This window comes from Protopterus annectens, chromosome 8.part0, assembly GCF_019279795.1.
Source record: "Protopterus annectens isolate FY-2018-M chromosome 8.part0, PAN1.0, whole genome shotgun sequence".
NCBI lineage: Eukaryota > Metazoa > Chordata > Ceratodontiformes > Protopteridae > Protopterus > Protopterus annectens.
Genome location: NC_056741.1, coordinates 767,789,112 through 767,805,926, shown reverse-complemented (window position 1 = coordinate 767,805,926; position 16,815 = coordinate 767,789,112). Strand labels below are relative to the sequence as shown.

Here is a 16,815-nt window from a genome sequence, read left to right as displayed (position 1 = left end):
AAAATTGGGTTATTATTGTTGTCTGATACAGGAGTTGAGTTACAGAAAGTGAGACTTGCAGATCCTGGATTTGGGTGACTGTCTCCTCTAATTAGCAGTGGGCTGATAGGAAAGATGAAACTAGAGGTTTTCTTTGGTAAATAGAATGGTACTGGTATTGATCTAAAAGATGAGATGTATTGTGATGTGTAAAGAAAGAGCTTAGGTTTAAAGTAGTATCAAAGAGCATTTAAAAACCCACTGGCTATGTCCCTGTGCTAACCCTGACTGAAAACACTTCCCCCTTACTCCTAACTTCACTCACTCTCCCCTGACTGTTGCCTCTAAATGCCACACTTACTGATACCAGCTACTTCCTTATTTTGAATCCTCCATAAATTTGACCTATTCTTTCTTTCTTCTCCATGTTATGCCATTTGGGGGCTTCCTAATCTGCTCTTTTTATTACTCTTAACTTTCTATCCTGCATACCTGAAATCTCTGTTTTTAACCAGCTGTTTCATTTATTTTTGTTAATTATGGTCTTGAGTTGGCTAGTCTGTTTTTGTTTTTCTTTTTTTCCTCTTTTAGTCTTACTCATGCTTACCATTGTACCATTCTGTATTTTTGCTTGCTATTGTCTTTTTTTTTTTGGTTGTTAATGGTTGCTTACTGCTTGTATTTTGGAGCTTTTATCCCCGGGCCTCTACTGAAAACGGATATATGTCCAGCTAGACTGGCCCGGTCAACAAATGTAAAATAAATAAATAAATAGTATGAATCACATATGATGACTAGGCTAAGAGATAAGACGTAGGAGTGATCTGACATAGGTGGAACTGGTGTGGTGGAGTCCTACTACATGAGCATTACTGTTAACTGTGAAGGATATAATATAGTCATAGGATAAGATGGGGAGTGTAGCCTAACATGACTGGACAATTAGGATGTATGGCTGGAGGGTAGTTGTTATGGAAAATATACAGATAGATATGTAGAAGGTTTGTATGAGGAGGAAGAATGGGAAAAGGATGGCTTCAGTATTCATGTTAGAAACATGGTAATAACAGAAATTCTACATGGAAACGTGTGTAGCACGTAGCCATCCTCATTTGAGAAATGACTTATTGTGCTGTGTGTTTGTGCATATTTGTGTATTTGAGTGTGTGTATGTGTGTGTGTGTGTGTGTGTGTGTGTGTGTGTGTGTGTGTGTGTGTGTGTGTGTGCGTGCGTGCGTGCGTATGTGCGCGCGCGTGTGTGTGTGTGTGTTTAGGTGTTTAGACATTTCCTTGAATGATGTAGTTACTCAACACCATGTGGTTGTATTGCACCTAAATAAATCTGAAAACGTGTTAGGAAACTAACATCTGCCTCTTATTTGCAGGGCTCTGTGAAACATGTATGTAACTGTCACCTGTGCTGAGGCACTTTGTTTGATTGTCCACTACTCCATCTGTGAAAGCTACCTGCCCACACTAAATATACTGAAACCCATATGAGTAGGTGGTTGTACCCACAAGAACCTATAAGTAGATAAAACAAAGGAAAGTGATGCAAAACATAGGCAAGACCAAACTGCTGTTTATCGCCTTACCACCCTCCCTTGTTTTCTTTCATCATGAGCATTCTCCTGCTTTGCCCATGATTTTTCTAACATACGTTTCACAGCTGTATTTTCTGTTTGCAAACCAGCCAAAAGCAGAGAATTGCTCATAAAATTTGTCAGCACTGTTTGAATAAACATCTCTAGAGCTGTAGCATAAAAAGAAAAATGAAATTCGCAAGGTTTTATTTTTTCATGAAACTAGATATATTTGTCTAGTCACTTAATACAACTGACTTTGTTGAGGCATATTACCGCTTGGTTGACATTTCTACTTGTGTAAACACAATATACATTTATTTACTTGGTTTCAATGATCAGATTATTGTTTTATTGCCCTTTTCTTGAAAGAAGGCAACTCTTTTATCAGCTGTTGCAGTAATATTTCTCTCTTTAGGATGAAACACTGTGAACAAGAAAACAGGCCCCCAAACAAAACTGTAAAACTATAGTTTGATGCATCTATAAAAGTCTAAAAGAGCATAAAACACACAATACCTATGAACATTCAAAAACTGAAGCTAAACCTGACTTTTGTATTTTAAAGTTTATACATTTTGGATATTCACTTATTAAACTTGTGTTTTATCTCTTATGTTTTATTGATGGATTTACCTCTGGAACTCTTGGTAGTATGCATTTTACACTCTTTAAGCATTTTGTTGGATTTTTGGCTGTTCTTATTGCACGCACCTGCTGATACTTTTGGTTTGCATCTATAAAAGTAATTGTTTAGGACTTGAACACAGAACATTTCTACATGTTCAAATCTTGTAAGTGGAATAGTCCTCTCTTATTAAACATATTCCTGGTTCATTTGTAAACAATGTGTAATTATCACCCAGAGTACATGGGTCTTGGGAGGCAACTTCTCAAAGCAGGACCACTGTAAATGCTAGTGCATTCCTTAGAAACTATAGTGACCAGTTGTGGTCACGACTAATATATGTTATCCCCCAACTGGGTAGTAAGAAGACTTTAGTCTTGAACAAGATATATCTGGGACTACTTAGTTCTCTCAAACATATTTAATTTGAAATGCAGGTTTCATCTTAATTATTTTATGATTGATAATTCCTCATAAATACTTAATTTTGTCACATGGTTTACCTTTGCACAGCAACTCTTGATCATAAGTTGCAGTGAAGACATATCCTCTGTATGCAGTGGACATGCAAAGCATTAACCAATGCCTCTGAATGCCTCCTGCTGTTCCTTTGTTCTGTTATCACTGTAACCCCCTCTCTGACAGTATTACTTTACATTTTGGCCCCAAGACTAAACAGTTGGTAATAAAACCTCAAAGTATGTCACCAGAGCTTAAAAATACATTAATTAAAGGTGCATTATCTTATAGACGTACCGAAACATATAACTTCAAATCTCTAACTGCTTTTTAAATTTCATTTATAAGGAGAATACATCAAAACATTAACATCCTATACACAAATTTCCTATCAGCAGGACAAAAGTGTACTTTCAGTTTTTGTGCTTTGACCTCTCCTATTTTGTCTTTTTGTAAATGATCTTACCTGGGACCAACCACGTATCAGCTGTATTTTGTATGCTGATGATAATGTCCTTACATAACGTAATAAAAATCAGTCCTGTCTGACAAACTTCAGAATGACGTCATAGCCATTTATGGCTTCATAACAATATATTAATTATAAATACTCTAAAAACCTTAGTAGTGTTATTCAGTACTCCCCAAAAGCTAGAAATACACAGAGTCAATATTACAGATCCATTAATTACACATCTATCATGTCTCAAACAAAAAAATAACTAGACCACTTATATGACCAAGACCTCATTTTAAAGCACATGCAAATTTCCAAGTAAATAAAATTCTATCTCAATTAGAATTGTCTTCCAAGAGTTCTAACTTTCTAGCCATTGTAGCTAGATGTGTCATAACACTAAATGTTCTGCTCCCCAGATTGGAATATGACCCTCCTATTAGTGGTGTGCTCCTCAAAAATATCATCCTCAATCAAGCCAAAGAAAATACTTAGATTTAGTCACCTACCTAAGAACAGAGTGCTCCACAGTTCTACACTATGCAGATGTAACTGGCTCACTGTTATAGATAGATCAACTGTTGTAGAGGTATAGCTAGGGTGGGGAAGGGGGGATTAGTGCCACAGGTGCAAGGTGGTGGGATGCATGACTGATAGATGCCGATGGTGCAGTAGTGGAGGATCCGCATTCAGAAAGGAGTACTGATACTGGAGTTGCAGTCACAGCTGAAGCGTGATATCGATGGTGCAGTAGTGGACTATCAGCATACAGAAAGGAGTACTGATACTGTATTTGCAGTCACAGCTGAAGCGTGATAATGATGGTGCAGTAGTGGAGTATCAGCATTCAGAAAGGAGTATTGATACTGTATTTGCAGTCACAGCTGAAGCGTGATATCGATGGTGCGGTAGTGGAGTATCAGCATTCAGAAAGGAGTACTGATACTGTATTTGCAGTCATAGCTGAAGCGTGATATTTTTACAGCAGCATGCCAGTTACTACATTTGTAGAATGTGGCTTGCTAAAGATTCAAACTTGAAAAGATTTTTTTTTTGTTCTTCAACTATGAGAGGATCCTTACTTTTTTGTTTTTTTATTTATTTTGCTTCTCAACTTTGAATTGAGGGGGGTGTCAGTTCAGGAAATTGCACAGGGTGACAGATAACCTAGCTATGGCTCACCCTTACTTTTAAACTTCTGCATGAAACTAATTGCGATCCACTGCATAATAAACTGATCATTAGAAACCTATTCTTTTCTGTCCATAATACCAACTCCATATAGTTCTAAAGCCACTATTTACTCTGTCTACCTATGAAAGATCATTTTCCAAAATCATTTGTGCAAGATGGAACTCTGTTTCTGAAACTAGTATACACAGTGGCAATGATACATTGTTTAAGAAGTCTCTAAATGCTCATCTAGTCAATACAAATGACTGTTACTACTCCGGAGACATTGAATAATCTTGTATATGTTATTTTATGACCACCTTAATTTCTACTGTACCTTTTGTTATTGAATATAGGCTGCTGCACTTGGTTATGACTAACTGTATTCTTTATACTGATCTAAGGATTTCAAGATTCCTGGCATGCTTTAGTACTCATAGCATTTCATTACTCAAACTCAGGCTCAGCACTTGAATGCCTACTGTGTTTGTGATCATATATGTGTAATATTTGTATTTTTTGAAGGTTAATGTTTTATTTATATTTAAAGGTGCTAATTCTGCTATATTTCACTTCTTAAGCATCTGATTTTTATTTATTTTTATTTATCCTTTTGTTGATCAGGTTAGCACCACTAGTATCTTCTTTTCCGAGAAGACCTGAAGTAGTGTTGATACTACCATGGGAAATTTGTGCAAGGCGTCAGGGAACTCCCCCTACTCTTTTGAGGCGAGGCAGTGTAGCACTCTCTGGAGCTGTTAGGTGGTGTGGGAGGGCTGTTAATGCTGTTCTGGAAATCCCATGATGGAGAAGAGTCCAGCAGATTTGGAGAGAGGCACAGGAGAAAGAAAAGAGAAGGAGGTGAAATAACTGTTACAGAATTGGAAAATTAAGGATTGGAGATATGAGTACTGATAAATGTAATAAACCAGGCAGAGCCAAAGGAATGAGATGCTAGATGGAGTGACATAGATGAGAGTTTGTTACAAAAAGGAGAAACTGAGAGGCTGAAAACACAAACAGCTACTGGTGAAGGGAAAACAAAGGAGGTCTTCTCAGTTGGTGGAGTAGCCAATGTTCAGGGTTTACCTGCGCAACAGTTTTTTTTTTTTGTCACAAGAAAGAAGACATTACGCAGATGCAGCAAAGTTAAGGAACAATGGAAAGAGGAACTGAGGTTAGACAAACAGTTGTGGTTTCTCAACAGGCACGGAGGACACACCCAGTGGTAAGAATAAAAAGTAAAAGTGATGGCAGCTTGAACAGATATGACATTATGGATAGTATTATTTTCCCACAAGGATTTAACATTAAAGTCACAAGAGCTTTAATTCATTTGGGTGCCGAAATAATTGTGAAGTGACATTTGAAAGCTTTAATTTACTGGAAAAATGTGTGCCTGAGACTGAAAAAAGAAATGCAGTAGTCCCACAGAAAGATTATTTATTTCACAAATTGCAGCTACAACTAAAAAAGGAAGATAAATGTGCAGTTTAGGACTTCTTATATAAATAAGCATGATTTAAAACTGTTTTTTTTTCACTATGTAATAAACTAAATGAAAATAATAAAAATATGTGATGAAAAATATATGGAGTAGGGACTGGGAAGTAAGGCTAAAAACAGATGTTAATGGAAAAATTCGGGTCTATATTAAATTGTCGACAGCTCACAATGCCGACTCTGAAATGTTCGACACCAAAATATCGAACTATGAAAATAGTGACCGGCCATATAACCAATTTCTTTCTAACCGCTCTAGCAGGTCTGCTGCTACACAATATTTGCAGATTATCATTTATTTGCATTTTATCATCATTTTACATATTTAATCGAGGCTTACAAAGGTTTCATATTTTAACAGACAACAGATATACTGGTTGGTGCACCATCATGACACTGTATACACACACAATTAATTTCACCACTTTAGGTGTTTCACCCAGAAAAAGAAATGATAAAAACATATAATTCCAAGAAAATAAATAAAAAAAGAAAAGAGATGCCAATGTCAAAAAATAAATGCTTAATATTTTTCATTACCATGCACTATGAATATTAGAAAAATATTGCACAGTAAATCAACATTGTCCATCCAGCAGCCTAACATCACTTTTTTAAAAATATTAGAAGGCTATATTTTCTTACTAATATTTTTTTCTGGCTCTCCTCTGTCCAGGCCACCGATCCAACTCCATTACACTCCTGGTTTATTATCAGTCCAAAGCTGAGAGATAGTTTCCACCATTCATGTTTTACAAAAATCACCATATAACCTGCTTAGTTTAATTCAGTATTCATAAGTGTAAATGATACTGATGCCTTAAATGTGTACGATTGCTACTTACTATCTAAAAGCGTACTGATAACAATAGTATATTTTTGCAATTCTACTTTTACTCTGGTCTGTGACACTTATAAAGTCTACTACATGCCTGATATTTGGTACGGTTTTGGATTTCTACCTCATAGTTTTAGTTTTTTTTAGTTGCCATCATTATTAAGTGGACTAACACGAGAAATTTATCATAACCTAAAATAGAAACAATTTAGTTTTAAGTGCCAATGTCTTGCTCAGTACCTTTTGTAACACTCATTATAACTCTACCAAACCAAGATCCATATTTCCATATATCACACTGCACATCAACATCACAGCCCCGCATGGAAGATCTGCTTGATGAAATATTTGTCACAACTTAGCTGGAGCATAAAAAATATACAAACACAAATAAGCTTTCTGAATTTTTATGTATCTTATAGACGACATATACGCCCCAAGATTCAACGTCTGATTCCTCCATTATCTTATTTTATTCAGTACTTTACATCTTAATTTCCTCAATGATCTAAATATCCTACTACCTAGTCTTTCATTTATTGTTAAGTCACTTTTTGCTTCTTGCTCAGTGGTCTCGTGGAGAATGAAAGGCCCTCGTGTCTTTGTACCATAGGTAATTGTCAAATAAAACTGTTCCACCGTATCAAATGCTTTTTTTCTGCATTTACACTTAGTATTACAAATTAAGTTTGAGTTTCTTGTTCTGCCTTCATTTGCAACCCTGTCTTTAAAATTAAACACACACGCACGCACGCACGCACGCACACACACACACACACACACACACACACACACACACACACACACACACACACACACACACACACACACACACACAATCCTTCCTGCCTACGAATCCACATTGATCAGTTATATACCAGCTGTGGCATGTGTTTAAATGAGTGGCTATAATAGACATAAATAATTTACACTCATAGCTGAATAGAGATGTTGGCGTATAGAAGGATGAAAAACACAAAACGTTTTCCTCAGTTGTCAGTACTGCTTCGACTTCTTGGTTCCATGATTGGGCTGTTAGTTGAATTGTAACAATATCATTAAACACTCTTCCCCAATAATGAAGCTCTTTATCCTTATTATATTTTCAAATTTCTGTCCATAAATCACCTTCACCAGGGTTTTACACAAGGCCTGTCTCTGCATCACTTCCCAGATTTCTTCTATGCTTAGAGGGACTATCATCTGATCCTGTGCTACCCATGGGATCCCAGCTTCCTGTAAAAAATCCTGAATATTGTTGCCTTTTTTTCTATTCTTAGTTTCAGTAGTAAATAACCAATTTATTTATTTTAGCTTGTTTACAGGGGTAGTTAACTGATCACTATAGACCATTTGCAGACACATAATGATTTACAAAAATATCTGTTATCACTACTGACTCATTCTCTGCGCTGGATTGCAACCTTAGAATAACACCTTTTTCCTGTTTGTTAACCAGTTAAGCCCACTGGTCACAAGTGCACATTTTTATGGGCAACTTGGGAGTACGATCTAATGAAATTACTCGTTCAGAATCAAACGGGAGACAAATAGATGTGGAAGGAAGCAAACCCTTGATAGAGGAAGTAGCTCTTTAACAGATCAGAGCTTTAATTATCTAGGCTAACTGCCAGACACTCTTTGCACTGTTTGCTGATGCAGGTGCTCTGCCAATGCTGTCTGCTACTTGAGAGAATTATGAAACAAAGTATTTTAGTGATTCCTTAAGAAGCCATATCTTATAGCAAGAATGTTATGTGTCTCTCAGTTTAACCTCATCAAGTTCACTTCATACTGGTGTATTTCCTGCAATAAGCATATTTTTCAAGAGATTTTTAATTTTTCTCTCTTTCAACTTAAAATCTCATTGCTCTTTTTCCAGAAATTTGCCATGTCCTTATTTGCCTTTTGTACCATCTACTTTTGTGGGTTGTGGTAAAAAGGATGATTTGAATGATAAAGAAAATGGCCACTGGAGCCCCTCAAGGGCTGGTCCTGGGTGCAGTACTGTTCAGTGTTTGGTTCAGATGTATGTATGGTAATACGCAATGGGAGTAGCCTCTATACAGATGACACAGAGAGGTGCAGCAGTGGCAGATGAGGTAGTAAAGTCTAAGAAAGATTAGTCAGGTGAGCAGCAAGGTAGCGTCTGAGTCTTAGTAAGGACAAATACATGGTACTGTACTGTCACACCTCTGCTACATGATTTGCACAAGTGGTGTGTTGTAGCAAGGTGTTTCTGTGCCCTGCAATATTTCAGTCCTGTTTATTTAAAAGAGCTGCTACATCATTACTTCCTGCTCTGGCTGTCAAATCATCAGGTTGTGGGTGGGTCTCTATACATTCCAATGACTCAGTTGGAGACCTCAGGTCAGATTATTTTTATCTGCCTTGATGCTGCTATTTGGAATTGGTTACTTCCCCTGATAGAAATGAAGGTTTCTTATAGGAGGTTCTTTCGTGGTACAGCTTTTATTGGTCCAGGCAAAAGTTACTATTTCTTTTTTGTCATTTAAAAAATGTATACCATTTTCTAGTTTTCATATTTGAATACTGCAGTTGTTGTTTTTTGATTTTTTTTCTCAGTGCCTAGGAATTTGCCATTTGAAACTTTAAATAAATAAATAACTGCCACTATGTTCAAATAACTGGGACAAAATGCATCATGTGAGAGGTGCAGATCTGATGGCAAAAGAATAAAAACAGAATTTGTTAGTATTGATTACCCCTGGACTGGACCAGCAGGAGCAGAGGGAAAGGACACTGGCAGCAAACAGGATTCTGGGGAGTATGCTCAAGGTGCACTCTACAGAGGCAAAGAGGTAATGCTCCTTCTCGAGACCTTTCAGTTCTAGAGGTCATGTAAGGAGAGGTCATCAAGCTGTGTTTTAGCTAATATGTTGAACAAAGGAATGAAATAAGTTAGTGTTGACACTAAAGCTTTGATGAACTGAAGTTGGGGAATATTTGTCATACTCATTAGCAATTTTGATATCCCATCTACAACAAAACCAGAGTTCAAAGCCTTCATTTTGGCACAACATGCCCACCTCTAAACATGCATAGTACTCATAACTTTAACAAGATGGTGATGGATACCTTATTCAGCAACGTAGCTAGCCACACAGATTACTGCTCAGAAGGAAACATACCCTCCACACACACACTTGCTGGGGTGAAAAATGTTCCAGGAAAATTGTAACTATTTAGAAAAAAAAAGTGAAGACATAACAAAGTTAATTCCAGCTATTATTCCATCTCTGTGGCTTATGGAAATGTTTGACATATATAGCAGGTTTCAGTGCTCATCCTGTAGGACTGGATTTGTAATATTACTAAGAATGATAATATCCTAGTTTGCTTCTATAGCTTCATCAAATATATCCTCCTGAAGCTTTCCTCTTTACTGTCAAAATTCATTTCATCCATAATTTGTCTGAGCATTTTCAGAAATCATAAATTATTTAACAGATAAGGCAAATTGGGCACAGTTGTCTTGCTTTTTTTTTTTTTTTTTTTTTTGCACTGAAGGGAGATGCACACTTTGTTCTTGTCACAGGATACCCGTACAAACACAAGGCATGCAAATGGAAGAAGTGCGAATCACATCAAGACCTACATGCTGTAATACCTTTACAGCTAATTCAGTATCTCACTCTACTGCTTAAAGCAACTGAGAATAAAAAATAATGAGAACAGAGTCTGCTGAAAGTATTCTCAAACACGAGACTTCCTCTTCACTTTCCTCATTTTGCAGATGCTCTTCCTCTCTTGTCACCTGCACAACTGCAACACATTGAATAAAGACGGTGTGACCAGACCAGAAACTGCATTTTTAACTAAAGATAAAAATGTATCAACATGCTTTGGTTTGCCATTAGTGTAAGTTTTACTTTACAGGGAACTTTGACTGGCTAAGAAAAAAGGATATGTTTAATGTATCTCTCTATCTGTCTGTCTATCTATCTATCTATCTATCTATCTATCTATCTATCTATCTGTCTATCTATCTATCTATCTATCTATCTATCTATCTATCTATCTATCTATCTATCTATCTATCTATCTATCTATCTATCTGTCTGTCTGTCTGTCTGTCTGTCTGTCTATCTGTCTGTCTGTTTATCTATCTATCTATCTATCTATCTATCTATCTATCTATCTATCTATCTGTCTATCTATCTATTCTCTTTGTCAATGTGAAGCTATACCCTAGCTTCTGAAATTGTTTCTGTTGAGAGTGGTCGGTACTATGCTAATTGCTTATATCCCTCACAGTAATTTTCAAGCACTACACCTCTTTATAATCAGAGATCAGATACAAAAATAGTATTCTGCTAAAGGTGATATGAAGGCTCAACTTTAATAACATATGTTAATAATATATGTTTGATAATGAAATAATAATGCTATGATGGCATCATTTCTATAAATGTAAGACAGGTAGCAAGCGCAAAAATAAAAGGAGGAGCAGTAAGGCCACCCCCACACTTTAGATGATGACATCTGTCAGGATATAGTTTGAGCAAGAGAAGAACTTTGTTTTTGATAATGTGATAAACAGATGTTCACTCACTGTTACTTTACCTGCAATATAAAATAAATTATGGGAGCCACCGGACATATTTTCAAGAGCCAGATTTTAGAGATAGTTAAAAGTCAAGACTTGCTTTGCAGTGTTTGCAAACTGTTTAGACTCTCAAGAGGAAAACTTTACAAAATAAAAAAAAAAAAACAACGTAGAAGGTAACAGTGCTTATTCAGTTAGCAGTACATTAATCAGTACTTAATTACAAAAATCTAAACTGCAACATCTGTGTTTAGACATACTATTTAATGTTTATTATTTGGGAAACAAAAATAAATTATGAAATTAATCATCTTGAGATTTTAACATTCTCTTTGTAAATTAAGAATACTTAAGAATAATTCAAACAGGGCTGCTTTAATCTGAAAAAAGGTTATATATCCTATCAGCTAGACCACAACTCTGACCTCAAAGTGTTTGCTCATCATTACACCACTGTTTTGCAATGCATCAGTTTTTGTAATATAATAATTTCACAGACAAGTGCAACAGAGAATGGAAAAAAGGTGCACTTACCATAATAGTGCTTCCCATCACTTACTCGCTTTGTCTTTGTTAGCAAATGTGTCCAAATGAAACAGCTATGAAACATGTGAGGTATTTTATAACATTAGTGGTTTACCATAACGGTTCGTAGAGTTGTACTACACAAATAATGACATTAGCTCAGATTCGAATATAATAGTAACAGAGAGGCGCAGCTATAAAATAGGAAGTAGCATGATACAGATGTGGTACAGCCGTGGCACTTTCACTTCAACTAAGGAAGTCTGACTTTGATCAAATGTTCAGGTTGAGTAACAATTTGTTGATGAGGATGTGAACTGAAATGGTCTGTTTAGAATTTCCCTCACTTCTAAGTTGGTTAGTTGTAGGCAATGTGCATACTATAATCATGTGAACGTTGCGAAGGAATGTTGTACATAAGCACCCCCTGCCCTGCTTGTTTATATTGTGAACATTTTTCTGTAGGCTTATTATTCCTGTTCATTTTGTATCATGTATCATATGTACAATGCATTTGCCTGTATTGCACCTAACTTCCTTTTCCATCTCACTGCCGATTGTTTCTCCTACAACCACCATGTCCTGCTCCCCTAGGGGGATCATTCTGCATCTCAGGTTCCTTTAGCATATCAATTGTTGATTTTTCTGTCTCCATCAATTCTTGCATTTATATCTTTTCTCGTAATCAGTTATACACATTATCTATTTTACTACTGCACTAAGGCCCTCCTCACTACTCTGTTCCTGATACTGCTTTTGCTATTAGCCTTCTGCTTATAGCTGGTGATATCAAATATTACTTTAACTACTTGGAGACACATATTCTTTCCTGCAGCATCCACATTCTAGCATATTTTAGCTCAAAAAAGCTTTGGGAGGATGCAGGCAATTGGAAGGTGAGATGGATGTTAGAGGGTATAGAAAGATGTTGGTCAGTCAGATGATCTAGCTGGAAGACAGGGTGAGGGGTATGGTTTAGGGAGCTGAGTGGGAAAAGCTATGGCTGCATGCTGCCAGATGGTCAGTTTATACTGGCTGTAGGGAACGTGTGACAAAGACTGACAATGTTGAGAGGAACACAACAGGAAGGGTAGAAGAAGACTGGGAGGCACCTAGGACTTATTGACTTGGAAAGAAAATGGAGGGGCTTAAAGGTTAAATAAGAAGGATGGGGGGAGTGGAAGAATGGATGCTCTACAGAGGGTTGTACCCAGGAGAAAGTAGAAGTGAGATGGAATGGACAAATGGCCATACTGGCATGAAAATCAGGGCAAATATAGAAGTTGAAGGAAGAGAAATAAGGCAAAAGAAAACAAGAGAAATATGAGATGAAGAGTATGCAGTTCAGGAGGTGGTATGGGTAACTAAGAAAGCAACCAGGAAGAAGGGCTGATTAAGGCTAACATACCTAAAAAGGAGCAAAAAAGAAAGGAATGGGAGGGACCAAGCGAGGTTAACTGGATACAAAAATAGAGGAAGCAGAACAGTCTTAGGAAAGAAATAAAAGGAACATTAATCAAGACTGGACTGTAATAGCAAGAAGCCTACATTTGGAGAAAGCAGACAGAGTCCTTATAGGTGAGGTATAAATGGAAAGCCTGGACTGTAATAGCAAGAAGCCTACATTTGGAGAAAGCAGACAGAGTCCTTATAGGTGAGGTATAAATGGAAAGCCAGGCAGTAACAAGGGTTGCTAAAAAAGGTAGGATGTGTCCTCATATAATGACCCATATAAGTTCCAATGACTTATTGAAAGGAACTGTTACATATTGTATGTATAGCCGCTGTTTGCTGCAGTATGTATTATTTGCTATTATATGTATATTCAATTGTTCTTCATGTACTCTGCTGCTCATTTACTGTTCTGTGGAACTTTTCTCCCCGGGCCTCCGCTGAAAAAGGACCTGTGTCCAGTTGGAATTTCCCAGTAAATAAATAAATAATAACTGTTGAGGACGAAATATGAAGTAGCAGATAGCTTGTTACAACATATAGATTGCCAAGTTGCATGGTAACATTCTTTGAAAGCTGCCTATGTTAAGGACCAGTTGTGTAAGGAAAAAGAGGTGTGGCAGTCAGTGTATGAGCAGCCTCAGGTAGCCGGGAGGTAGCAAGAATATACAACAGTAGGAGACTGAGTAAGGACATGTAAGAAAAAGGAACTAGTCACTAAGGAAAAGTAATATAACAGTATTAAAAGACATTCTTTAGAAGAAGATTTAAATTTTGGTACTTTAAACTAAGATAGAAGGGAGGAGGAAATAATGCTAGAGATGGTAAATGGATGATTAAAGGTGGAATAGATTCATGGATGGATGGATGGATGGATGGATGGATTATCTGAGGAGGCCAAAGGTAGAAAGAAACACAAGGAATAATAAGATTTTCTGAATGGGGAAAAGTAGATACAGTGAAGGATAATACAATACCACGATGGAAAACATTAGTGAACAGTTTCTACAACTTAAGAAGAAAAGTAATAGAGCTGGATGCGGAGGTAATAGGAGACATGAGCACATGACAGCTAGGTCTAGATCATGGTTATTCCTGTCACTAGTGCTTACAAGTCTGATAGAAGATGAACGATACAGCATAATGTCATTTTATTAAAGGGCTGTGAATGAATATAGCTCAATGAATGTGAAGGGGTGAGGGAGTGGAAAGATGAAGGGATGCTGGTTATGTGATAATCACGGAAGGGAAGGGATAGAGAAATGTACTGTTCAGACATTGTTCACAGACCACTGATTGCAACTAACAGGAAATGGAAAACGGAAGAATGTAGTAGCTTGGAGAGACTGCAGTGGATCTGAGAATGCTAGCACATAGTGTGGAAAAAGAGAATTAAATTACTGAGGTATTGGACTAGGATTTAGTCAGAGAGGGGATGAAAATATAAGAGGGAAAGTTCTACATTTGGAGGTGGAGGATCTGAAGGTGCGAGACTTGTTGGTCATTTGTGACTATATACTACAGCATGGTTTACATCTCAATCAAGAAAGAACAGGAGAATGGAAAGTATTGCAAGAATTTGGGACTATTGCAAGGTCAAATGAGATAATAAAAATGCACTTAAGGAAGTGTACTGTCAGTGCAGACACTAATCAAGGAGACAGCCCAGAAGGAAATGGGGGATGGGCTAGTCAGAGCAGCATTAGTCAAAAGAGAAAACAAAGGCATATAGATCATTATGACGATGCGTATGGTAATGATCACCAAGGAGAGGCATACATGATGATGATGATGCAAAATGGTATGTAAGACGAAAAGACTGATTGCCACTGCCTTATGCATTACTTTCTCGGCAGTTCTTTTCTTAATAATAGTGCTCTACCTGGTAAATGGAAAATAAACAAACAAATAAATATAATATGGCAGGAAAGTATTATCTTTGGAGTTCCTTGGACTGATTCACATCACCATGTTCTAGTATCAATGTGTTTCTAGTTTGTTAAATTCTGTATTCTGACATTTTGTTTTCTGAATCCTAAGGTATATTGCATTCTGATCTGAACTGTAGTAATTCACAAGAGAAGCATCTGAATATGCAGATGGAAAGCTGAACATTATTTTAGATGAATGCTTGTAGACATCTTCTGAGAAAACCAGTCAGACGATGGACCTTTCTGAATAATTACCATTATCATTGTAATCACCTTGCTTGCTACTGCCTCCAGGTGATGTGAATAGTATTATCATGGAGATGTACTGTAACTGCATTGTGGGATCACTGAAGTCCTGGAGTATCATTGTGTCCTGTGACTAAAAGCTCCCAGGACAGTGCCTCACTTTCCAATGCTGAGCATCAACTACTCGGCATTCTGTTGACTGCTGCCTGGTTGTAAAGGATTTATTTAGGGTTGGGTTAAAATACTTGAATATTTTCACCTTATATGCTGAAGGCTCTTCACTTTTAGATTTTCTGACACATACTGATGACTAGTTTTCTTAAACCTAAGGCTTACTGTATTTTGTTGATTTTGCTTAAATATTTAAGTGATCCAGGATTTGTGAATGAAATGTTAGAGGAGAATTTCCAACTTGGCTGTTTTTTTTTTTTTTTTTTGGAGACTACGGATGCTCAATACTGTTTTATTTCTAAGTCAGAATGGAAATACAATGTACCTTAGATCAATGAATGTGATTGTTTTCTGCTGACCTATTTTGAGGGCTTGCAAGGCTGTGAATCTTCTGTAGCTGGGTTCTAAGAGGTGCAGAGATGTTAATTACATCTTAGGTTAAGGACTGTGGTTTACTTTCCATGGTCTTATTCTGGGATTTTATTTTCCTTGAACTGTTTAGTTATATTTCATTTTCAGTTTTTTTTAAATTATTATTTATATATGACTTATAGTGAAGCCAGGTGTGGAGGTATCACCATTTAACTGCCACAGTGTCTTATTACAGAGCTAGCTGGTATAGAGGTCTATTAATGACATTATATAATAGAATTATAAGTTTTCATCTCTTGAAAATATAAACTCTCAATATTGTTCTCATTATAGCTCAGCAATTTGTAATAATTTACTTACATAGCCTGAGAATTTCAAGCTACTTTGAATAAGTATTCCAAAATCCTCATACAGTTCACAATTTCTAATAATTACTCCATTTATTGCGTATGAGTAGTTATAATTAGATTTACCAAAGTTCATTAGAATAGTCTTTGCATAGCTGAATGTAACAATATCACCCTGGTCCAATTCATGCAATTTAATAAAGTAACATTGTAGTAATATTTGGTCGCACACTGATGTAACTATACGAGTCAAGATGATGGAAGACATGCCATCTGACTGAAAGACCTGGTTCATTTGTATACTATTCTGCATGCCAAACAAAAACCTCATATAAGAAGGCACCATTTTTATCTAATGAGATTTTTATTTTATCCCATCCATCTCGTGGATATGCTGTATAGCATAGCCTGCCTTATTGTTGAAAATTGTTTCCTCCAGTTAGTGTGATGAAATTGCCTGCTTCTTTGCAAATAATATCATCAAGGTGAGACAGTCTTTCCCTCTGGAGTCATTCAAGGAATGTTGCAATACGTCTGATATGAACATCCCACAGTTTTACTGGACTGAGTTTGAATTTGTC

General features: G+C 36.7%; 1 protein-coding gene across 1 annotated transcript in view; it reads right to left on the bottom strand.

The window, feature by feature from the left end:
• Nucleotides 1-11,901, bottom strand: part of LOC122808045 (deoxyribonuclease-2-alpha-like) — a 182,422-nt gene extending 170,521 nt beyond the window's left edge. Inside the window, exon 1 of the mRNA XM_044079033.1 lies at nucleotides 11,725-11,901. Coding sequence (XP_043934968.1) covers nucleotides 11,725-11,742 — 18 coding nt within the window. The 5' untranslated portion in view covers nucleotides 11,743-11,901. The remainder of the gene's footprint in view (nucleotides 1-11,724) is intronic.
• Nucleotides 11,902-16,815: the final 4,914 nt, after the last annotated feature.